Source organism: Cetorhinus maximus, chromosome 20, assembly GCF_964194155.1.
Source record: "Cetorhinus maximus chromosome 20, sCetMax3.hap1.1, whole genome shotgun sequence".
NCBI lineage: Eukaryota > Metazoa > Chordata > Chondrichthyes > Lamniformes > Cetorhinidae > Cetorhinus > Cetorhinus maximus.
Window position 1 is genome coordinate 37,114,660 of NC_135898.1, and position 23,498 is coordinate 37,138,157.

At 40.8% G+C, this 23,498-nt stretch overlaps 1 protein-coding gene across 2 annotated transcripts in view; it reads left to right on the top strand.

Annotated features, from left to right (window-relative positions):
- ccdc6b (coiled-coil domain containing 6b) overlaps nt 1-20,899 on the top strand; it is a 61,091-nt gene extending 40,192 nt beyond the window's left edge. Inside the window, exons 2-9 of one of the 2 annotated variants that reach the window (XM_078565901.1) lie at nt 405-554; nt 1,878-2,006; nt 5,104-5,207; nt 8,753-8,913; nt 10,180-10,336; nt 12,815-12,915; nt 13,485-13,609; nt 19,357-20,899. In XM_078565901.1, coding sequence (XP_078422027.1) covers nt 405-554; nt 1,878-2,006; nt 5,104-5,207; nt 8,753-8,913; nt 10,180-10,336; nt 12,815-12,915; nt 13,485-13,609; nt 19,357-19,551 — 1,122 coding nt within the window. In that variant the 3' untranslated portion in view covers nt 19,552-20,899. The remainder of the gene's footprint in view (nt 1-404; nt 555-1,877; nt 2,007-5,103; nt 5,208-8,752; nt 8,914-10,179; nt 10,337-12,814; nt 12,916-13,484; nt 13,610-19,356) is intronic. The other variant, XM_078565902.1, reaches the window with a different exon arrangement.
- Nucleotides 20,900-23,498: the final 2,599 nt, after the last annotated feature.

Sequence of the window (23,498 nt, forward strand, 5' to 3'; positions counted from 1 at the left end):
ACCCCATGTTTCACTGGGTGCCCCTACATTTGGGCACCTGGCAAGAATTGTCAGTAATGAGGCAGGAAACTGAGAATGTGGCTTCCTGTCTTATCTGCAGTGATGTGTTCCTGTTGCAGGAACAGGGTCTCCTGTAGCCTGCCATGGAAGCTCTGGAAATCTCCAGGTAAATATAAGAGGACAGAGACCTGACAAAATGGGGCTCCCTTGTACCTAGGGGAATAGGCTTTCTCTAGGGGCAAGGGTCAGCAAAATCAGCCCTTAAGTTTAATCAAAACACACCATTAACAAAGACCTCTTAAAATTTTCTTGAGGACAAAAGTGTTTAACCATGATCATTTATCTCAAATTCCCTCCAATAATTGCCACAATTATTCTTAAATGCTTTTCTCTTTATTCTGCAGCAAGCAAGGGCTGAACAGGAGGAAGAGTTTATCAGTAATACCTTGTTTAAGAAGATTCAAGCTTTGCAAAAAGAAAAAGAAACACTGGCTGTAAATTATGAGAAAGAAGAAGAATTTCTCACAAATGAACTCTCCCGCAAGTTGATGCAGGTAAAGGCATATCAGCTTAATGTACCCTGCTTTGGGATGAGCTTGATTTTTTTTAAAATTCAAAATATCCAGTAATTAAAGTTAAGCAAAGAAAATGGTTTGAAGTAAATCACTTTGAGGAATACAGTGCATATGAATAACGTATTTCAGACTCTCTATAATCAGATTTTTATTTTAAGTTGAACATATATGCATTTTGAACTTGAACAAATAGTTTTTCCTGTCCTGTGTTCTACCAGGTTAGGATACTTGTGGTTAAATTGGAGCATAAATAGTGGGGGTTATTTTAAAATTAAATCCCACAAGTTACGCATGTAAAGTTTATTTTCCCAGTAGCGTATGCATGTTCTTTGAACGAATGCGGCACCAGTTGTCAGTAAACACATTCCTTCTGATTATTTTGGAAAAATTTGTTTGACATCCACACAATTCACAGGAACACATGCAGATCAGAATTTTTGACTGCCTCCCTAGAATATGTGTTGGTAGAAATTGTCTTAAGAATGTGTCCAGTGCTGCTTTGCTGCAGACTTGTTAATTGGTAAATTACATCACACTATTGCATACCTGTTCTGCATAGCTTTAGCCTCCACTGAATCAAATGAATTGCAGTCTTTGAGTTGCAGTTTCCTTCATTCAATAGACTAACCCTCAGTGCTTCAGCTTGCCCTCCTTTCTTTTTACCCAATGGATCTGCAGTCTGGTCATTCAGATACTTTGAAATCTAGTACCTTTAGCAATGCTGTCAACAAAGGCTGGGTTGCAGAGAAATAAAAATGGTTTCATCACTGGACAATTCAGCTGCCTAAGGCAAAGGGAAAAACCCTGGATTTTGGATATTATCTTTGATTGACAGGCCTTTCATCCACTAGAGTTTAAATAGCATCAAATGGTTGCCACTATGACAATAGTAGTGATGCGCCTATTGTCTGAAAACTCATACTAAACATGCGACTTAAATTTATTCCCTTCATAAGCAGCATTCAGATGCATTTGTGATTGTGTAACTTTTCTTTGAAGTAAACTTGTTGGCTGTAGCGTATTGAAAAACAGCAAGGGATAATTTTATGAATTTATACACCCAATCCAGTGTATTGCCTGCTGGGAATGCTTATCAGGAATTTAGCCTCATGATTCTTTAACCATTAAATGGTCAGAAAACTCATGACTGCCTGTTCCAGTTCCTGATATACATTTTGGCAGGTAAAACTTTAGTTGTGGGCATGCTAGTTTATAAAATTACTGCTGTACAGCTACCCATTTCAGTGCCAAGCCTTCCATCATTGTTCCCCACTTGCACTGCTCTTGTTTTTCCCTTTTTAGTTGCAGCATGAAAAGGCAGAACTGGAACAGACACTGGAGCAGGAACAGGAGTTTCAAGTAAATAAACTGATGAAGAAGATAAAAAAACTGGAGAATGATACTCTTTCCAAGCAATTTACACTTGAACAGGTCAGCATCTTTTAACCCTTTGTTAGCAAATTGCTTGTATGCTCTTGAGTTTGTGGCTTGGGTTTCAGATCCTTTTCTGTCTCTTGGGACTTGCTGTTTTTTTAAATTGCAAATCTATCCTTTTGATAATTTGCTGTGTGATCATAAATGTGATGACACGGCCACGATACCGGCTTAGGACAAGATCTCCAGAACTAATGCTCATTTCTCCCTGAGAACCAGTCAGGATTAAACCATTTGTCAGCACATCTTCCCAGAAATGTGGCTAGATAGCCCATTGTACCCAGGTTGTCCATTGTATCCAGGTTGTCTCCCGTTACAATCCCTTAAGCATTACCACCCTACTACAGAAGCATACAACACAAAAAGAGAGCCTTTAGCCCATTGTGCCCATCCTAGCTCTTTATAAGAGCTGCCTGATTAGCCTCACTCCCCTGCTCTTTTCCCTAAGCCCTGAATATCTATCTAGCCCTCCTTTTATGCAGATCAGAAAGATCGATGTAGACAAAAAATGATCTGGCTTCTGGCTGTCCTACCTCTTGTCTGAAATGCCAGCTGAAGTTCCATTGGGCCTGCAGGAGTGCTGACTGAAACGCTTTCTTTGCTTGCTTGTCTGTTGCTGCTCTTCCCTGAACTCAAATTCAAACACAATCCTATAGCAGTACCAGCAAATCCTCCTTAAATAGAGTACTCTTGTGTTCCTGCAGTAAAACAATGGGGATTCTTCTGCCTAAGTAGCCCTGCCCCGTCCCTACACCCAGGAGGACTGAAACAGAAATGCTGTTTCCCAAGAAAGCAATTTGTTGCTATCATGACTCACTACTCTTGCCCATGACCAACCACTGACCTCTGCTGGCTAGCACTGAAGCTACACTGTTGTCTAACAACATTGATAGTAAAAATCTTCAACATTGCCCAGGGAGGACTTGGGTTCTAACAGCAACAGCCACTTGTATTTACATAGCTTCTTTAACCTAGTAAAACATCCCAAGGTGACTTATGGGAACAATATCGAAGAAAATTTGAAACTGAGCCATGATATTAGGGCAAGTGACCAAAAGCTTGGTTAAAGTGGTAGGTTTTAAGGAGTGCCTTTAAAGAAGAAAAGACTGGATGAGATGGAGAGGTTTGGGAAGGAACTTTGGAGCTTGTGGCTTTGCCAGTTGAAGTCACGGCTGCCGATGGAGGAACAGTTTAAAAACAGGATGCTCTAAAGATCAGAATTGGAGGAGCACAGACATCTGAGAAATCTAGAGCTAGTGGAGATTAGAGATGGGGCGGAGCGAGGCCATGAAGGGAATTGAAAATAAGGGTGACATTTTAAAATAGAGACATTGCTTAACCAGGGGTCAATGTACAAGGTTGCTGGGTGAATGGGACTTGGCGTGAATTAGGACATGGGCAGCAGAGCTTTGGATGGCCTCAACTATACTGAACTTAAGACGTGGAGAGTATTTCATTGGAATGGCCAATTCCAGAGGTAATGAGAGCATGGATGAGGCAAGGGTAGAATCAGGTGATGAAAATAAGTGAACTTAGTGACGTTGCAGGCATGTGGTCAGATGCTCACCTCTGGGTCACATATGGCACTGAGGTTGCAAATAGTCTAGTTCAACTGCCAGAGATTTGCTAGGTAGAGGGATAGAATTAGCAGCTAAGGAGCAGAGCTTGTGGTGGGAGCCGATGACAATGGCTTTGGTCTTCCCAATATTTACTTGGAGGAAATTTGTACTCATGCATACAGGATATCAGACAAGCAGTCTGACAATTTAGAGGCAGCAGGGAGGTCATGAGAGGTGGCAGAGAGGTTGAGCTGAGTGTCATCAATGTACTTATGGAAACAGATGCTATCTCAAAGAACCAACTCTAAGCCACAACATAAATCCAGACTATGTCACAACATCCACAGTACCTTCTTCCTTAACTAAAAGGTTTTAAATGAGGGAAGTTCCTTCTGACTATTCAGTAATGCGTGAATATTAGGGAAGGAGATGGAATCACCACCGCCTAAAGGTTGAAAAGACCCTTGAAGGAGTTGGACGGAGTTCAGTTTTGCCATTATTGAACTGAAAATTTTAGCCCATGATGCCAGTCATAGTAAATAGGTGCAATTAGATATCTTCAGCATACATATAGGGATGCTGACCAAGATCCTGAATATAGGGATAGAAATTTATCTTGTCACAAAGCGGTCAATATCACATTGGCTGCCTGATGTGTGGCCTGCCTGATATTCAATTCACTTAACGGACACGATCCAATTTGCTCTACTGCCCAAGACAGCTTTCTACCCCATGGCCTTTCATGGGCAACATTTAGATGAAGAACATAAAGGATCAAAGACAAAGCTGAGGGATAAACTGAAGGTGACTGGTCACAAATTGGAATAAAACAAAATATACTGAGTAATTTGAGACAGACAAATTGGGACCAGTGTACCAGAGAGAAAATGACGTGCAGGGAGATGAATTGGTCAATTGTGTTGAAAGATATGGGCAAATTAATGACAATGGGGAATTGCACACTGTGGTGATAGGCATAGGCACACAAAATGTCATTGAATTTGGCGCAGGCAATTTTGGTGCTGTGGCAGATTGAAACTAGCGTGAGCTGGCTAGATTACTGGGAGAGCTGGATGAGGAATTGGATGGTGCTGATACATTCTCAGTCTGCATACCCTTGGGCTCAGACTTGAGTTAATATTTGAGAATTATTGCAGTAAATGTGTGTATATATATATATTTCCAAAATTTTGCATTTTGTGTGAACAGGTGTGTAAGCATTTACCTCTTTTTATAGCTTCTATCTCCTCTCCATTTTTAAATGTGTACCTTTTGGGGAAAAATACTTTTCTGTACACAAAATGATGGTTTTCCAGGTTTTAAGGCCTGACTTACAAACAGTACATCATATTACATGTTATAAATACTATCTATAAAACTCTGCATTGCAGTAATATAAATCAGAAACTGGCCAAAGATAAAGGATGCACACTTTTTCTTTACAGTGTATTGTTAATGTGTGTATTTATCGTGCTGATAGTGTGCATTCCACTGAGAGCAAAGTATTTATTAAAGTGCTTCATTTATTTGGATAGCTGAGACGTGAGAAAATTGACCTTGAAAATACCTTGGAGCAAGAACAAGAAGCATTAGTAAACCGATTATGGAAACGGATGGACAAACTGGAAGCAGAAAAGCGGTAAGTTTCTTGACTCTTAACTGTTCAACTTGTTTTGGACTGTGCATGAGTATTCCATCAAGTCATTAGCAAGCAGATATACATAAAACTAGAATGTTCTACTTATGAATGAACAAAGAACAAAGAAAAGTACAGCACAGGAACAGGCCATTCGGCCCTCCAAGCCTGCGCCGATCATATTGCCTGTCAAACTAAAACAATTTGCACTTTCGGGGTCCATATCCTCTATTCCCATCCTATTCATGTATTTGTCAAGCTGCCTCTTAAACACCACTATCGTACCGGCTTCCACCACCTCCTCTGGCAGCGAATTCCAGACACACACTACCCTCTGTGTAAAAAAGAACTTGCCCCGCACAGATCCTCTAAAGTTTTCTCCTCTCACCTTAAATCTATGTCCCCTAGTAATTGACTCTTGAACCCTGGGAAAAAGCTTCTGACTATCTACTCTGTCCATGCTACTCATAATTTTGTAAACTGCTATCAAGTCGCCCCTCAATCTCCATCGCTGTAGTGAGAACAATCCGAGTTTCTCCAACCTCTCCTCATAGGTTATTAACCTCCAGACCAGGCAGCATCCTGGTAAACTTCCTCTGCACCTTCTCCAGTGCCTCCATATCCTTCTGGTAATGTGGCGACCAGAATTGCATGCAATATTCCAAGTGTGGCCTAACCAAGGTTCTATACAGCTGCAGCATGACTTCCCAGCTTTTATACTCAATACCCCTGCCGATGAGGTTAAGCATGCCATATGCCTTCCTGACTACCTTATCCATCTGCGTTGCCACTTTCAGTGACCTGTGGACCTGTACACCCAGATCCCTCTGCCTGTCGATGCAATTAAGGGTTCTACCATTTACTGTATAATTCCTACCTGTATTAGATCTTCCAAAATACATTACCTCGCATTTGCTCGGATTAAACTCCATCTGCCACTCCTCCGCCCAAGACTCCAACCTATCTATATCCCGTTGTATCCTTTGACAATCCTCCTCACTATCTGCAACTCCTCCAACCTTAGTGTCTTCTGCAAACTTACTAATTACATTTTCCTCCAAATCATTTACGTATACTACAAACAGCAAAGTTCCCAGCACTGATCCCTGCGGAACACCACTAGTCACAGCTCTCCATTCAGAAAAGCACCCTTCCACTGCTGCCCTTTGTCTTCTATGACCAAGCCAATTCTGTATCCATCTTGCCAGCTCACCTCTGATCCCGTGCGACTTCACCTTCTGTACCAGTCTGCCATGAGGGACCTTGTCAAAGGCCTTACTGAAATCCATGTATATAACATCCACTGCCCTTCCATCGTCGATCATCTTTGTTACTTCCTCGAAAACATCGATCAAAATAGTGAGACACGACCTCCCCTTCACAAAACCATGCTACCTCTCACTAATACGTCCATTTGCTTCCAAATGGTAGTAAGTCCTGTCACGAAGAATCTTCTCCAATAATTTCCCTACCACTGACGTAAGGCTCACCAGCCTCTAATTTCCTGGATTATCCCTGCTACCCTTCTTAAACAATGGAACAACGTTGGCCATTCTCCAGTCCTCTGGGACCTCACCCGTAACCAGTGAGGATACAAAGATTTCTGTCAAGGCCCCAGCAATCTCCTCCCTCAGTACTCTGGGATAGATCCCATCTGGCCCTTGGGACTTATCCACCTTAATATTCTACAAGGCGCCTAACACCTCTTTTTTGATCTCAACATGATCCAGGCTATCTACACACTCTTCCCTAGACAAATCGACCGCTAAGTCCTTCTCTTTGGTGAATGCTGATGAGAAGTATCTCTCCCATTTCTTCTGGCTCCACACACAGATTCCCACATCTGTCCCCGAGTGGGCCTACCCTTTCCCTGGCTACCCTCTTGCTTTTTGCATACATATAAAAGGCTTTGGGATTTTCCTTAATCCTGGTTGCCAATGACTTTTCATGACCCCTTTTAGCCCTCCTGACTCCTTGCTTAAGTTTCTTCCGACTTTCTTTATATTCTCCATGGGCTTCATCAGTTCCCAGCCTTCTAGCCCTTACGAATGCTTCCCTTTTCTTTTTGACTAATCTCACAATATCCTTCATTATCCAAGGTTCCTGAAACTTGCCATACTTATCCTTCATCCTAGCCGGTCCTGAGTTCTTATCAACTGATGTTTGAAAGCCCCCCACATGTCAGTTGTTGATTTGCCCTCAAACATCCGCCTCCAGTCTAGATTCCTCAGTTCCTGCCTAATATTGTTATAATTAGTCTTCCCCCAATTAAGCACCTTAACCCGAGGACTCCTGTTATCCTTATCCACCAGTACCTTGAAACTTACTGAATTATGGTCACTTTTCCCGAAATGCTCCCCTACTGAAACTTCGACCACCTGGCCGGGTTCATTCCCTAATACTAGGTCCAGTATTGCCCCTTCCCTAGTTGGACTATCTACATATTGTCTCAGGAAGCCCTCCTGGATGCACCTTACAAATTCTGCACCATCCAACCCCCTAGCACTAAGTGATTCCCAGTCAATATAGGGAAAGTTAAAATCACCCACCACAACAACCCTATTGCTTTTACATCTTTCCAAAATCTGTCTACATAACTGTTCCTCAATCTCCCGCCGGCAATTGGGAGGCCTATAGTAAACCCCCAACATTGTGACTGCACCCTTCCTAGTCCGGAGCCCTACCCATATTGCCTCGCTGCATGAGCCCTCCGAGGTGTCCTCCTGTCATACAGCTGTGATATTCTCCTTAACCAGCAGTGCAACTCCCCCACCTCTTCTACATCCCTCTCTATCCTGCCTGAAACATCTAAATCCTGGAACGTTTATCTGCCAATCCTGTCTATCCTTCAACCGAGTCTTTGTAATGTAAACCTATTTCATTTACTAAAATAACTTATCTGATTAAGGACATCTAATTGCAGAAGCCATGGGGTTGGAGGGTGGGAGTTGTTTATGTTCTCTCCCCCACGGAGAGAATTTTATAAACCATTGTCCTCCATTTTGAGGAACAAAGAATGAAGAAAGGTTAATTACTTCATTGGGTTGCCTTTCTTGCAATATTGTGTGCATCCTCTATGCAATTTAGCATAATCCTTGTGAAAGGGTATTGTTTGGGGAAGACGAGTGTAAAGTCAGTCCTAGTTATTCACTCGAATTTCAGGCCAAAGCAAAACTAACAAATAGGTTTAGGTTTTGGGAGCTTTATGCAGGATTGGATCACCATGTGGAGGCGCTGCTTGACTGCAGTGGCATGACATTTTCACATGCTCCACATGGTGTCTCCAGAGCTTTGAGCTAGGTATGCAGAAGATATGCTTCATTTTGAAGAATGCCCATCCTACAATATAAGTAATTCCTCTTCTCTGATGTTAACAACTATATTTTGTTGAGTATTGCAGTAATGGGTCTGATTGGCAATTATAAGCATTTAAAATATTGTTATCTTGCCCATCTTGTTTTTCTGTACACTAATTAAGGCTTGATTAGTGTATTTTAGAATCAAAAGCTACTTTTTGTGGCTTATTTTCTAAGTATTTGTTAATTTAGTATTTTACAGGAGAAACTAGATCAGCCTGTCTCAGCCCCTCCATCTCCCAGGGACATTTCCATGGAAATAGACTCGCCAGAAAACATGATGCGACACATCAGATTTTTGAAAAATGAGGTAGAGAGGCTAAAAAAGCAACTCCGAGCTGCCCAGTTACAGCGTAAGTTCTACCATAAATTTGAAGTGTGATGATGATGAGAATTCTTTTTTCAACTACCTGTTTCCATTGTTATCAGATTCTTTAAAATCAATTTAAGCAACAATGGCATGCTTTAGTTTGATTTTGAAATCCTATCTTATTACTATAAAGAATAATACATTTTCAGGGGCTGGCTGGTGCACAGAATTAGATAGTGCCCTTCATGTAATAGATTCAAAGTCACACCAGCTCAACAGGACTAAAGCCTTCAGCCCATTGCTCCAATGTGACGTGGACCTTTTAGCATAAATTAATTTAGCAGTCTCCCTTAAGATCCATAGTGGTACGGGGGCATGTTGTTCTTTGTTTGGGGCTGTGACCAAATTGAAGGAACCTTTTACTCTAATTATATACCTTGCTAGTGCTTGTTAACATAAGGTGCCATGATAGCACATGTCCCATTCTTTTCTTTGAGCATGAAGCCATGAATAGAATAATAAATTTGGTGCAAGTTTCATATTTATTAATTCCCCTGTGTGAGCTGAATATTAACCCTGAATCAAGCCTGTTGATGAATTCTGAGGTATGAAGATCCAGTTAAATTATGGTAAATATATTGAATATATTGACAAAGAGCTAAGGAATGGAGTTGGATTAGATCAGTCCAGTTGCAGAGCTAGTACTATCAATGGTCGGAATGGCTGCCTTCTGTGTTTTTAAAAAGCTGCTTTATTATTTGCATTAGCCAGTGATCTATTCATAAAAGATCATGTATCTTGATAGCTGATTCAATTGTGTTCATAAGGACATCTGAGATTCCTGCCCCCCCCTCCCCTTTTGGAAGGCTTTATGCCTTATTGAAATAACATTGAACAGTGCTGCACCAACTTTTTGTGCAGCAGGAAAGTGCCGTGCGCATAGCAGCAGCTGAAGTTCCTCTGCACAGTTCTGCTTCAGTTAACAGCATTTGTCTTTGAATGTTACATTTTGTTAATTGTTAGATGCTTTTTTTGCAGTTTATTTTCACTTGCTTTTTGTATTGATGTTCTTGAGCACTCTTTACCTAGCTTCTATATTGTGTTCTAGACCTCGGGATCACGCACTTTCCTGCACGCCTGGATCAGCAGTTGCACTTTGTCACTATGCACGTTTTTCTCTTGACACTTTCGCTTTTCATCATGAAAATTGTGCCTTTAGTTTGGAATTTTGTGCTTGCCTATTTTGTTTCCCTCAGCTGCAAAACTATGCAGCCTTTGGCTAATACTTCACTTATTTCAAAATTTACAGATACAGAGAAAATGGCACAGTATTTAGAAGAAGAGCGTCACATGAGGGAAGAGAATCTGAGGCTCCAGCGGAAACTACAAAGAGAAATGGAAAGGAGAGAGGCCCTTTGCAGACAGCTATCAGAAAGCGAGTCTAGCTTAGAAATGGACGATGAACGGTTTGTGTGGTAGAAGTTGCTTCTAATAAGATTTCTTTTCACTAGAGTTGAACAAAAAAAAACCTGGTCATTTTTTTTTGTTATTAAGTTCATAGAAGTTACAACACGAAAGCCGATCATTCAGCTCAATCAGTCTGTGTTGATGTTTGTCTTCCAGACGAGTTGATAGTTTTAGTCATTGAAACTGACCCCATTCCCAAATCCTTCCATCATCTAATGTGACTTCTTTCCTTCTTTCCTGCCCACAGCACTGAAACTGTGATGGTCAAATTAACAACTGACAGATATTGTTGTGGCTCAGTGTGCCTCCTAGTATGCTGTTGATCTCAGATGTCTTTGATCTCATTAACTGCTCTAACCTCCTCTACCTCTTCCTCATTTCCATGACACTGGTCCATCATGGTTCCTCTGTCATGTCATAAATATTACGTGTCCAACAGATGTACCTCCCATTCCTGCACAGTCACTTCCATTCTTTGGGCCCTTATTAATTTTCATCCTACCTTTTGGTAATATTATTTGGATGTTTTGAGTCAGCTTCCAATTCTGTGTCTGTTCCCAGCTTTCTACCTTCATTGATTCTAGAGCTGTGATGGCACACTCTTTTCAGAATTGATACACAGATGAGCTGAAATTCCTTACTGCTAACTGTTGGGAGAAGCAAAGCTGTTGTTCTCTGGTTTCACTTATGTGCCACCAAGGTTGACTCCATCAACCTTGCCAGTTGACTTTAGAAGCAATATCTAGATTTGTGGAACCTTAGCTTACTTCTCAGTTTTTTGGGGCCTTAAGATTGCTTTTTAATATTTGAAACGGGCATTCCTGAGTGCCTACTCCTTTTTAAGCCCTCATCCCTGCTGTTATTACTTCACCTCAATGCCCATGTACGCCATCACTTGTAAAATCCAGCAATCCATCATCCCTCCCCTGTCCTACCACCCCCATCCTTGTCTAATTCCCTTTACCTCAATAAATTGGCGCTAAGATCCTTGCCTTAAAATCTTTCCATGTCCTCATTCCACCTAGTCTCTGAACTTCAGCTGTGCATCTTGATGCAGACCCTTTGCCTCTCTGACACCAACTTACTCAATTTTCTTCACTCACCCTGTTCCAGTACCGATAGCCACCAGCCCCATCTTCTGGAACTGTTTTCCTTAAACACTCTGATTTGCCAGTCCCCCCTTGAATTTCAGTGGCCTCTTTAAAAAGAAAAAAAGTAATTTCGTCATACCTTGTATCCCTGTTAGTACTCCTCTTCTCCCTCTGCACTCAGTGTCCACCTTAGCCAACAAAGCACGCCAGGAGGTTGTCCTGGGATACTGAGGTCAATTACCATTTAACCTCCACATATATCGTAATTGAACCTGGGGATGTTCTCATCTGCCTGGCTTAATTGCACACTAATATTTGCACTTACAACCTAAATAATCAAGGGAACTACCTGAATTTTTAATTGAAGGTGAAAGGGAGAGCCATCAAACTGATGTTTAAAATGCTGACGGGTGTAAATTTATTTAGGGGTGAACGTGCTTATTGAACTGCAAGCTCAGAACAAGGGGACAAAAATGACCTACATTTATAGAAGGCCTTTCATGACCTCAGGACATCCCACAATATTTATCAGCCAATGAGGTACTTTTGAAGTGTAGGTACTGTAATATAGGAAACAAGGATTCAAAGTGAACAAGCCTGGAATACAAATGCCAATTGGATTAATCTTTTTCCCCCCTGCATAATGAATTGGTTGTCTCCTTGCAAAATCAATTAATTGATCTTCAAACAAGAGCTGCATAAATGAGTGGCTTGGCGCAAGCTTGAATTTGTAGAGAAGTATAGACTGAGATGATCAAATAGCCATAGGATTCACTGATTCTATGCAGGTTCAACAGTGGGAGTATGGGGGTAGTTAATAGAGGGAATCGCTCAGTTGTGACATTGTTATGTAATAGTTACGCTAGACATCCTTGGATATTTAGATGGGTGAAGTAACTTGTTAAATATAGAATGAATTCAATTAGACATGAGCCTATTCTGGTTTTGCATATTATAGCATAAATTCACCAATCTGTTTCGCAATGGGAACCTGAAGTGGAATTTCTTACTTACAATTATATCAGTCCTGCTTTTCGCATATAAACAAATGAAGTAACATGGAGCACGTCACACTGAAACCTTGTCATAAAAATCCCTAGTGCTCAATGCATTGAATTAGTAAGGCGCAGGATCACACTACTGATCCTCCACACACCCAGTTGTGCAGCTTGCTATCTTGAGGTAGTTGATGAGCATTTACACATTGGTTATTTTCAATTCCAAAATTGGAAATGCAAATTGTACTGAGGTATTTTGTTCAAAGGAATTTGAGAACAAATGAGACTTTTGGATAATTTCTATAGATCTAGACATTGGATATTTTCAATTTGTGTAATGGTACAATTGTGTGTGTTAATGGGTTAAATCATCTCTTTCATTTTCCAGATATTTTAATGAGATGTCTGCACAGGGACTTAGACCTCGCACTGTATCCAGTCCAATTCCTTACACACCATCTCCAAGTTCCAGCAGGCCTATATCTCCTGGTATGTTTAGGCTTGAGTTCACTAGAAATATGAAACTATTACCATCTTGGCTTCCTGTAGTGTGGTTTCTCGAAATGGAGAGCAACATCCATCTGAGAGTTTATGGGGAAACTCTCCCAAATGGTTGAGTGGATAGTGGAATTGCTTGATGCAACACTGACATACAAATAGAAGATGTCAGGTTCAATTCCTGGCCTCTGTTGAGTAAGATGATTCAGGACATTTGTGCTCATTGGATGGGGGATGGATAAATAAATAACCATGGTTCCTGATTTTGATTCTTGTCCAGTGACTCCTATAGCATGATTGTAATAACCTGACACTGACTGTGTTTAGGTTCACTTTTGGTAGGTTACCAGAAGATTGCTAGTAACAGTGGATCATAGACCCCAACATATGACGAACAGTTTTGTAATTTGAGAGGAGAGGGAAAGATGGGCACGGTGAAGTCAGTAATTTAAAGTAAAATAGTGATAGACTGTAATATTTGGAACAAATCAGATTTACATTGTATTTTGACTGTAAGTAGTAAATGGAGAATGATCAGACTTTGTGTGTATGCCCTCTAGGACTATCTTATGCAAGCCACAGTGTTGGTTTCACTCCGCCTACTACTTTGACTCGTGCTGGAATGTCCTATTACACCTCACCTGGTCTTCATGTACAGCATATGGGAACTTCACACGGTATTGCGGTGAGTAAAGAAATTAGTGATTAATGTCTTATCTGTATATAGTTAATTTTGTGTGTTTGAAGTATGGAGAAAGGGGTAACACTAATTAGGTTAGGGGTTATGCAAAAATTAAGAGCTAGGATTTTTTTATTCTTTCATGGGATGTAAGCGTCATTGACAAGGGTAGCATTTTTTGACCATCCCTAATTACCCTTGGGAAGGTGGTGATGAGCTGTCACCTTGAACCACTGCAGTCCATATGGTGTAGGTATGCTCATAGTGCTGTTAGGAAAGGAGTTCCAGGATTTTGATCCAGCAACAGTGAGGGAACGGTGATATAGTTCCAAGTTAGAATGGTAAATGGCTTGGAGGGGAACTTCCAGGTGGTGGTGTAACCATGCATCTGCTGCCTTTGTCCTTCTAGGCGATAGATGTCTCGGGTTTGGAAGGTGTTGTCAAAGAAATCTTGGTGAGTTGCTGATGTACATCTTGTATATGGTACATACTGCAGCCACTGTGCACCGGTGTAGTAAGAGAGTGAATGTTTAAGGTGGTGGATGCGGTGCCAATCAAGTGAGCTGCTTTGTCATGAAATGGTGCCAAGCCTCTTGAATGCTGCTGGAGCTGCACTCATCCAGGCAGTATTTCATCACACTACTGACTTGTGCCTTGCAGCTGGTGGTCAGGCTTTGGGGAGTTAGGTGAGTTACTCTCCGCAGAATTCCCGGCCTCTGACCTGCTCTTGTAGCCACAGTATTTATGTGGCTGGTCCAGTTCAGCTTCTGGTCAGTGCCAGCCTGCCACCCAGGATGTTGACAGTGGGGGGGGGTTCAGCAATGGTAATGTCATTGAAAGTCAAGGGAAAATGGTTGGATTCTGATTTGTTGGAGATGTTCATTGTGTTGTACTTGTGTGGCACACATGTTACTTACCACTTAATCAGCCAAAGCCTGAATGTTGTCCGGGTCTTGCTGTATATGGACATGATTGCTTCAGTATCTGAGGAGTTGCAAATGGTGCTGAACATTGTGCAATCATCAGCGAACATCCCCACTTCTAACCTTATGATGGAGGGAAGGTCATTGACGAAGCAGCTGAAGATGGTTAGGCCTAGGGCACTACCCTGAGGAACTCCTGCAGCGATAACTTGGGACAGAGGTTATTGACCACAACAACCACAGCCATTTTCCAAAACAATAGTAGAGCAAATGCTTATTTAAAGGCACTCTTACATTTGTTTCTGAATTCAGACACTGCTTGAAGGACAATGATGCCTGATAAAAGGTGCCAAATGGGGTAGCAAGGATGAATGACAAACTTAGCCCTAAAATCCGATTTGCTTAAAAACTGAACAAAGATGATGAGTTGGATGGGGCACTTAAGATTTTCATTGTTAAATTGATCACAGAATCAGTGAGGAGTAGGAAAAGCAATCAGGTCTGGGATATTTGAATTGGAGAGTGAAACAAGGAATTTTCAAAAGCTATTTTTTGATAGGTAAATGAAGAAAACTATTTAGTGCAGTTAATGTACAGTCTACTAATAATGCAAAGTTGGCTTTGAACCAAAAAAATTGAGCTATTTAATAATCTGAATTAACCAACTTTAAATTAAGGGTAGTTATAAAATGGTTGCTTATAATTTTAAGCCTCAGACAGTTCAGATGAAATATTGAAATTGGACTTGTGGCAAGGCTTTGCTATTAGAGGTGGTGGATAGATTTATACAGGGGTTTGGCTTGATCCGCTTAAATAAATGGAATACATTGGGATATTGCCTAAGAACATGAAATCATAGAGGTGCAGAGTTTTTTTATATTCATGGTTATTTAATTTTCAGAAAAGTTGTGGTGGCAGTTTGGACAAATGATTCAATTGCAGATTTAGAACATAATGCAACTCCCAGTACATCTTTAAGGCAGAATCTAAACGAATAGAATTAAGAAATCGGGAGTGAGATGATAGAATTTTTGGTGACCATGACAGGTCACTAAACTGAAATGATGAGCTAGAGAGGTGGATGTGAAAACTGTTCATATAAAGTTATTTAAAAGTAACAGTAGTGAGTTGCTGTTCCAAAGTAGACTGGTATAAAGGTATTGCACATGGCCAGAGTCGGGAATGTTTGTAAAGTGCATCCAGAATTGCTCCTTAGGTCAGCATGTTTCTAGTCCAGCAAAGGAGGAGTTTTGGGAAATGAGTTAAATAAATGATATGACGAGACGAGATCAGTTGAAAAATAGTCGCCACCCCTCAATTAGGGTCACTGTAGCAATAGAAATGGGTAATAGAGTCAAAATGGAAAAGGGCAAAGTTCAGTGGGCTAAATTAATGGGCAGAAATGAAACATTGATAATAGGAAGTAATATTATGATAATATGAAATAGATAGAGTGCAAAATATAGAGTCATGGAGGTCTACAGCACAGAAAAAGGCCCTTCGGCCTGTCAAGTTTGCACCAATCAAACAAGCACCTAACTATTCTAATCCCATTTTCCAACACTAGGCCCATGTATGTAGCCTTGTATGCCATGGCATCGCAAGTGCACATCCAAATACTTCTATGTTATGAGGGTTTCTGCCTCTACCATCCTTTCAGGCAGAGAGTTCCAGGTTCCCACCACCCTCAGGGTGAAAAGAATTCTTCCTCACATCCCCTCTAAACCTCCTGCCCCTTACCTTAAATCTATGCCCCCTGGTTATTGATCTCTCCATCAAGGGGAAAAGTTCCTCGCAGTCTACCCTATCTATGCCCCTCGTAATTTTATACACCTCAATCATGTCCCCCCTCAATCTCCTCTGCTCCAGGGAAAATAACCCCAGTCTATCCAATCTCTCCTCATTGCTAAAACATCCTGGTAAATCTCCTCTGCACTCTCTCTAGTGCAGTCACATCCTTCCTATAATGCGGATTCCAGAACTGCACGCAATACTCCAGCTGTGGCCTAACCAGCGTTTTATACAGTTCCAGCATAACCTCCCTGCTCTTATATTCTATGCTTTGGCTAATAAAGGCAAGTATCCCATATGCCTTCTTAACCGCCTTATCTACCAGTCCCGCTATCTTAAGGGACCGGTGGACATGTACACCAAGGTCCCTCTGATCCTCGGTACTTCCCAGGGTCCGACCATACATTATGAGTTGTTTGTCCTGCCCAAGAGCATCACCTCACACTTATCCAGATTAAATTCCATTTGCCACTGATCAGCCCATCTGACCAGCCCTTCTATATCCTCCTGTAATTTAAGGCTACCCTCCTCACTATTTACCACCCCACCAATTTTCGTGTCATCCGCGAACTTACTGATCAGACCTTCTACATTCAAGTCTAAATTGTTTATATATACCACAAACAGCAAAGGACCCAACACCGATCCCTGTGGAACCCCACTGGACACAGGCATCCAGTCACAAAAACACCCCTCGACCATCACCCTCTGCTTCCTGCCACTCAGCCAATTCTGGATCTAAATTGCCTTCGATCCCATGGGCTCTTACCTTCGTTATCGGTCTCCCATGCGGGACCTTATGAAAAGCCTTGCTGAAGTCTAAGTAGACTACGTCAAATACATTGCCCTCATCTACACACCTGGTCACCCCTTCGAAAAATTCAATCAAATTGTTCAGGCATGACCTCCCCTTAACAAAACCATGCTGACTGTCCTTGATTAATCCCGGCCCCTCCAAGTGTAGATTAATTCTGTCCCTCAGGATTGCTTCCAATAGTTTCCCCACCACCGAGGTTAGACTGACTAGTCTGTAGTTCCCCGGTTTATCCCTTCCTCCCTTCTTGACTAGCTGTCCTCCAGTCCTCTGGCACCTCTCCTGTGGTCAGAGAGGTATGGAAAATTATTGCCCATGCCCCTGATATCTCCTCCCTTGCCTCACTCAACACCTGGGATATATTTTATCCGGGCCAGGAGATTTATCTACGTTCAAGCCTGCCAGACCACTTAGAACCTCCCCCCTTTCTATGCTAATTTCTTTAATTATATCACAGCCCTTCTGCCTGATTTCCATACCCACGTCATCCCTCTCACTTGTGAAAACCGACACAAAGTATTCATTTAGAACCCTACCTACACCACCTGGCTCCACACACAAATTACCACTATGGTCCTTAATGGGTCCTACTCTTTCCCTAGTTATCCTCTTACTCTTAATGTACTTGTAAAATAACTTTGGATTTTCCTTTATTTTACCTGTCAATGTTTTTTCATGTCGCCTTTTTGCTCTCATAATTTCCTTTTTAAGTCCCCCCTTACACATTCTATACTCCTCCAGGGCATATATATCCCTATAAAACGAAAAGGGTTTGCAGCAAAGAGCTGAGTAAATGTATGCAAACTATGATAATTAGGTCTAACAGTATGAAAGATTATCATGAATATAAAAGTGTAATGTGGAGATGAACAGAGATTAGGGCTTAAAGGGAATAAGATAAAGGTCAGCAGATACTACAAAAGGAGATGGTATTGATTTCCAGAAGCATACATAAAACAGAGGAGTCCAATGCGCAACACTCAGGCAGCTGCCTCTCTTGCTGTTTTTTTTTCTCTTTCATGGTGTGCTACTGATCCCTTTTGGCCCTTTTGTGGTATTCTGCCAAGATCTTTCAACTGCTATCAGTCAGAGCATTGTAGCTGGTTTTCATGTTCCCATTGTAGGGGAGAGGAGGTATTGGGTGGGGATGCTGCAGGAAGAGGAAATAAGCTGGAATTTTCACTTCTGCTGCAATAAATGTTTTTGGAAAGTATGTGTATGTTGTCTTGGGTGAGGATTGGAACAGTTTCGACTGTAATGTTTCTCTCTTAACCTATCCACTGTCTTTAAATTGTCTGCTTGTCTGATGCCCACCATTGGAAGTGCAGTTTTTCTCCAATTAGATATTCGGAAGACAGAAGCCTTTGCCTTCGGTCCCCATCACAAACTCCATTCCCTTGCCATTGACTCTATCGCTCTTCTTAGCAACTGTCTGAGGTTGAACCAGACTGTTGTTGGTGTTATATTTGACCTTGAGATAAGCTTCCTCCCAAACATCCACATTAGCACTAAGGCCACCTATTTCCACCTCTGTAACATTGGCCGACTCCACTCCTGCCTCAGTTTATCTGCTGCTGAAGCCCCCATCTATGTCTTTATAACTTCCAGACTTCATTATTCCAATGCACCCTTGGACAACTACCCATGTTCTCTCTCTCTCTCTCTCTCTCTAGCCCCCTCCGCACCATTTAAAACTCTGCTGCCCGTGGCCTAACCCTCACATACTCATCTCCCCATGCCAACTAATCTAAACTGGTTCCCAGTCAAGCAGGGCCTTGATTTTAATGTATTCAGTTTTGTTTTCAAATTCCTTCGTGGTCTTGCTCCTCCCTATCTTTGTAGTTTCCTTTCTTAGAACACATACCCTTTCCCTAACCTCAGATCTCTGCTTCACTAATGCAGGATTTCTAAATTTTTCTTTCTCAATTTAGGTAGTTAACTTGTTTCAGTAAAAAATACACATGCGAATGGAATTGTTCACATTTCAGATGCTGTTGTTCAAGTTGCATCATTTACAACACATCCCTGTAGCTGAACCTTCTGGAGGTTCAATATCAGTATCTAGCCTTTCACTCACTCTCCTTTTGAAACTATTCTTTTGTAGGTAATTCTGTGTGACTTAGTGTCTTTTAGTGTCTTCTGTTTGGGGTTCCTTTCAAGAAGTTTTGAACTGTATCATTCTAAAACCATGTTCTTTAACTTATATGCATCTGTTTGTTTTGCAGAGGCCTTCCCCAAGAAGAAGCAACAGCCCTGACAAATTTAAACGCCCAACACCTCCGCCCTCCCCGAACACACAGACAGTGGTTCAGCTGCCACCGCCGCCACCACCACCAGTCCAACCAGCGCTTCAGTGTGCACCATCCCAACCAGCCCACCCCCAACCTTCAGCATATCCTCCTGCTCCTCCTCAGCCATAAGGAGAATGTGCTGTGAAGCAACTGCATCCGGAGTGGACTGATGACATAAAAAGCAGTTTACTAAAGCCAAAGGCTTAACTGGCATCTTTTGGATTTGACTTATTTGCACTGAGATTATATAGGCTTCACCGCTAACTGTGTTGTAAATGTTTGTCTGGAGGGCAGCCAGTGTTGTTTGTCCACAACACTAATTTACTGCATTTTGTCAGTGTTGACTGGAACCTCATGCACAACCTTCATTTTGTTGCTTCAAATATCTGCCACATCCATTTGGTAATAAGAGTACACGATTGAATGTTCCGACAGTTCCAAAGCTTCCACAGATTTGTTTGAAAAAAAAACACAGGAAGATCTTTTTAATGATTTTCATTACAAATTTTGCGGTAATTACAAGCATGATGTGTCTTGTTTTCTAGGCCGTGTTTATGCTTCAGTGTTAATGCTTTCGTGTCTTGTTGGGTTTTGCCAAGCATTTACAGAATTAGCACTACATTTTGAAACAAAGTGACATTGGAGTTTTGGGGAGAACATTCAGATGCATCGAGCACCATTACTAAATCTAATGTCAATCGGTGGTACGATTTGTATCCAAATAAACAGCATATAAGCTTAATACAGATTCAGTATTGAATTTCTGTGATGTGCTGTGGCTGCTTTTTTTTTCAACAAAAGTTCCAGAAGCTGGTTTTGGCAAATCTATACCATTTGACAGAGATTATTTCCAAGTTTAATCATCAAATTTATTATAGATCTGGCTTGTGGCTAAATGAAATATCAATAACATTTCACTTTTCAATCCAGAGATCAACATTTTTTGATGTAAACTGTAAACTTAGGTTTTAATGTCTGTGGGCTTTGTAGATAGTAAATCATTAGACAAGCGAGCTGGCGTGTGTTGTGCTGATTTTTGAGCGAATGTTGCCTGCTGTAAAATACCTGCTTTTGATGACAAGAAATCATTAGCTAAAATATTGGTGAGTCCTGCAAATTCAAGCACCACGTGTAAAGAACAAATAGTTTTTATTTGCTGCCAAATCAGTTTTTATGAGGTTTAAAGAGATGACTGAAAAAAGTAACCGTGTGTTGAACAGATGCATTGTGGTGTAATCTGCTAACCCAGATGGAAACCTTTCCATTTATCAAGGTATAACGCTATCGTAGCCAAATAATTCTGTATTGCTTGGTAGATATGGGACAGGCTGCGGAGAGCACAAGTTCTTGGCTGTAATGAAAGCTTCAATAATACATAAGCTGGTACATTGTATAAAAGGGAGCAATCACAACTATAATTTTCCGTTCATCTAACGAAAATAAATTGTTTCGTTTGACTTTACAGCAGCATCAAAAATGTAAGTGTCCTTTTTTTAAAAAATGTGTTGTGCTGGGAGGAGGGGTGAGAAGAGAATAGGTAGCTGTTTACATAACCCATTTGATTTGTGGCATTGTTTACAGTAAATTTAGGTCTATTTAACTCTTCAACTGTGACCTGTCTCAGCTATATTCGGGGCCATTGGCTTACCGTGACCAAGACAAATTTGATTCTTATGACGAGATTGTAGGGTTTCCGGCATGGTTTTCAGGATCATAATGCGCTAATCCAACCATTTTTGCTCTGGAAACTGCAAATCGGTGAACCCTTGGAGTTAGCTTTGTGTGCTCACCTTGTATGCAAAGTTGCTGCATGAACACACAAATTCATGCCAACCTTTTGAAAGATGCATTTCCCCAAACATCACCATAGGAAAGCCTAGGCCCAAATGTCGCCTTTTTCATCCCTACCCAAATGAATCTGCATAGGAGAATTTTAGCTAGTCAACTATCTCCAAATGACCCAAATTTGGAAGACGTATAGCACTGGAATATGCTTGTTTACAAGATTCTGGCACAAGAAACTAAAATATTCAGTTGTGGGTTTCATCGCAATTATGCATTTTTGGGAATACTTCCCCCTTTCCTATGAGCAAGGGGAGATGAACTGCCTGTGCAATTTAGATGTCTAACATTTATTTCTACATGCGCTCTTGGTATTGAAGTTACCCCTTGTGACATTTCACTGCCCGAGATGGTTCTTGCCTTCTGTTAAGGCTATGGTATGGGATCACATTATCTATTTTACCTGCAAGCCTCATTAGTAGAGGGGCAGATCAGCATATTACTGTCCCCAGTTGCGATTTAACCATTGGGTTAAATTATGTTAATTGGTTTGAAAATTTATGAAAAATATCTGATGATCAATACATATAAAGTCTTAATAATCAGATTGGAGCTCGTCACAATAGTAATCTTTCTCTTCTCTCCCTATTCCCAGGAGTCTAAATGTTAATATGATCTAAAACTTCTAATCTAAAACATCTGAATTTCACTAACCTTAATTTTGGTTACAGAAGTCAACTGCGACTGTTGGTACTAATGATTTGTCGGTTTTGACATTGCAAGATAGCCCGTATGTCTACCAAGGAGAGTTTCTGAGTTCAGTTTAGTACACAAGGTTAGCATTCATTTCTCTCTTTTGATGTTAAGCATAGCTCCCACTATACTCGTTTTTCAGAAAAGATTGAAGGAATTTACGATTTTGACTGTTTGGGGGAAGAGATTGCTAAACATACTGATTTAGTGGTTGGCAGGAATAACTTTCTGTCCAGTTGCAACTTTTCAACTGACTGCAACCTAGTTTGAAATGTGTACGTTTTGATAACTGAAGGTAGCAACATAGAACAATCTGCATTTTGTTATTTGGGCCAGTCATTGTGACATGCTTTGAGCTTCATAGTCCTGGCCTCAACTTCACACTGAGACCAAAGAGGCTTTGTAATGTTGGCTTCCCAATCTATTGGGATTACTGACCCAAGCCATGTGGGGAGGGCCTATAATAATGTGGTGAGATGGTTTATTCAAATAAGGTATTTTCAATAAATAAATAAATATTCAAATTCTTACCTTTGTGGATGATCCCCATGTTTAAGAATTGAGGTGGCATGAGTGCCCATTGAAGTAGTGAGATGCATAAATTTCTTTTTTAACCATAAGAGTATGATGTTGAGACTGTCCTGGAGTACATTGAACAAAATCTATCCAAACTTCTGAGTAATCATACTTTAACCACCAGTATTAAAATAGCTCCTTACTGTCGGCTTTAATCATTTTAACCTGATTTGCCCATTTTCCTTGGTCATGTGGCATGTTTTTGACCAACCTAATTGAAAAGTTTTTTGCAAATGCATATAGATAACTGCAAAACCACTCCCATGGTACATATAAGTTTCTACATGGGAACCAAATCCTAAAAATTAAATTTTAGTAAATGCTTTCGAATAACAACATTGTATTATCCAATTCAAATTGAAGGACACAATAGAATGTATGGGAATTGCGGAATTAAGAACGCACCACTATGTGCACATCAACTTGTGTTTAATCTTTAGTAAAAGAACTTGCATTTATATAGTGTGCCTTATGTTCACAGGACTTCACAAAGGGCTTTAGAACCAATGACTGCGATCATTACTGTCATGCAGTCAAATATGCAGTCTGCATGACTCTTCATATTTCTAAGTCAAGCAAGTTAGGACTTCAAATGGTTCCAAACAGCCTTAACTATAGTTACTTCTCACGTAACTGCTGAAATCTGCTTTAATTTCAGCTTACTCTTGTCTATTGGCAGTGGTAGGATCTGGTTCCATTATTGCAAATTGTCTTAGCTGTTAAATCATTCATTATTGCACAGTGGTGTACCCTGACTGAAAATCTTTAAGGTTTTGCAGCTACCAAAAGCATTTATATTTTAGCTGAACGATATTTTAAATCTGCAACTTTCATATCTGGCTTTTTAAACTAAAACCTAATGATCTCATCAAATGGTTTACTATAGCTAAAACTTGAGCTTTAATCAAACATTCAACTTATTTCAAACTGAATCAGTGATTTAGTAACATGTTTTGAGGGTAGAT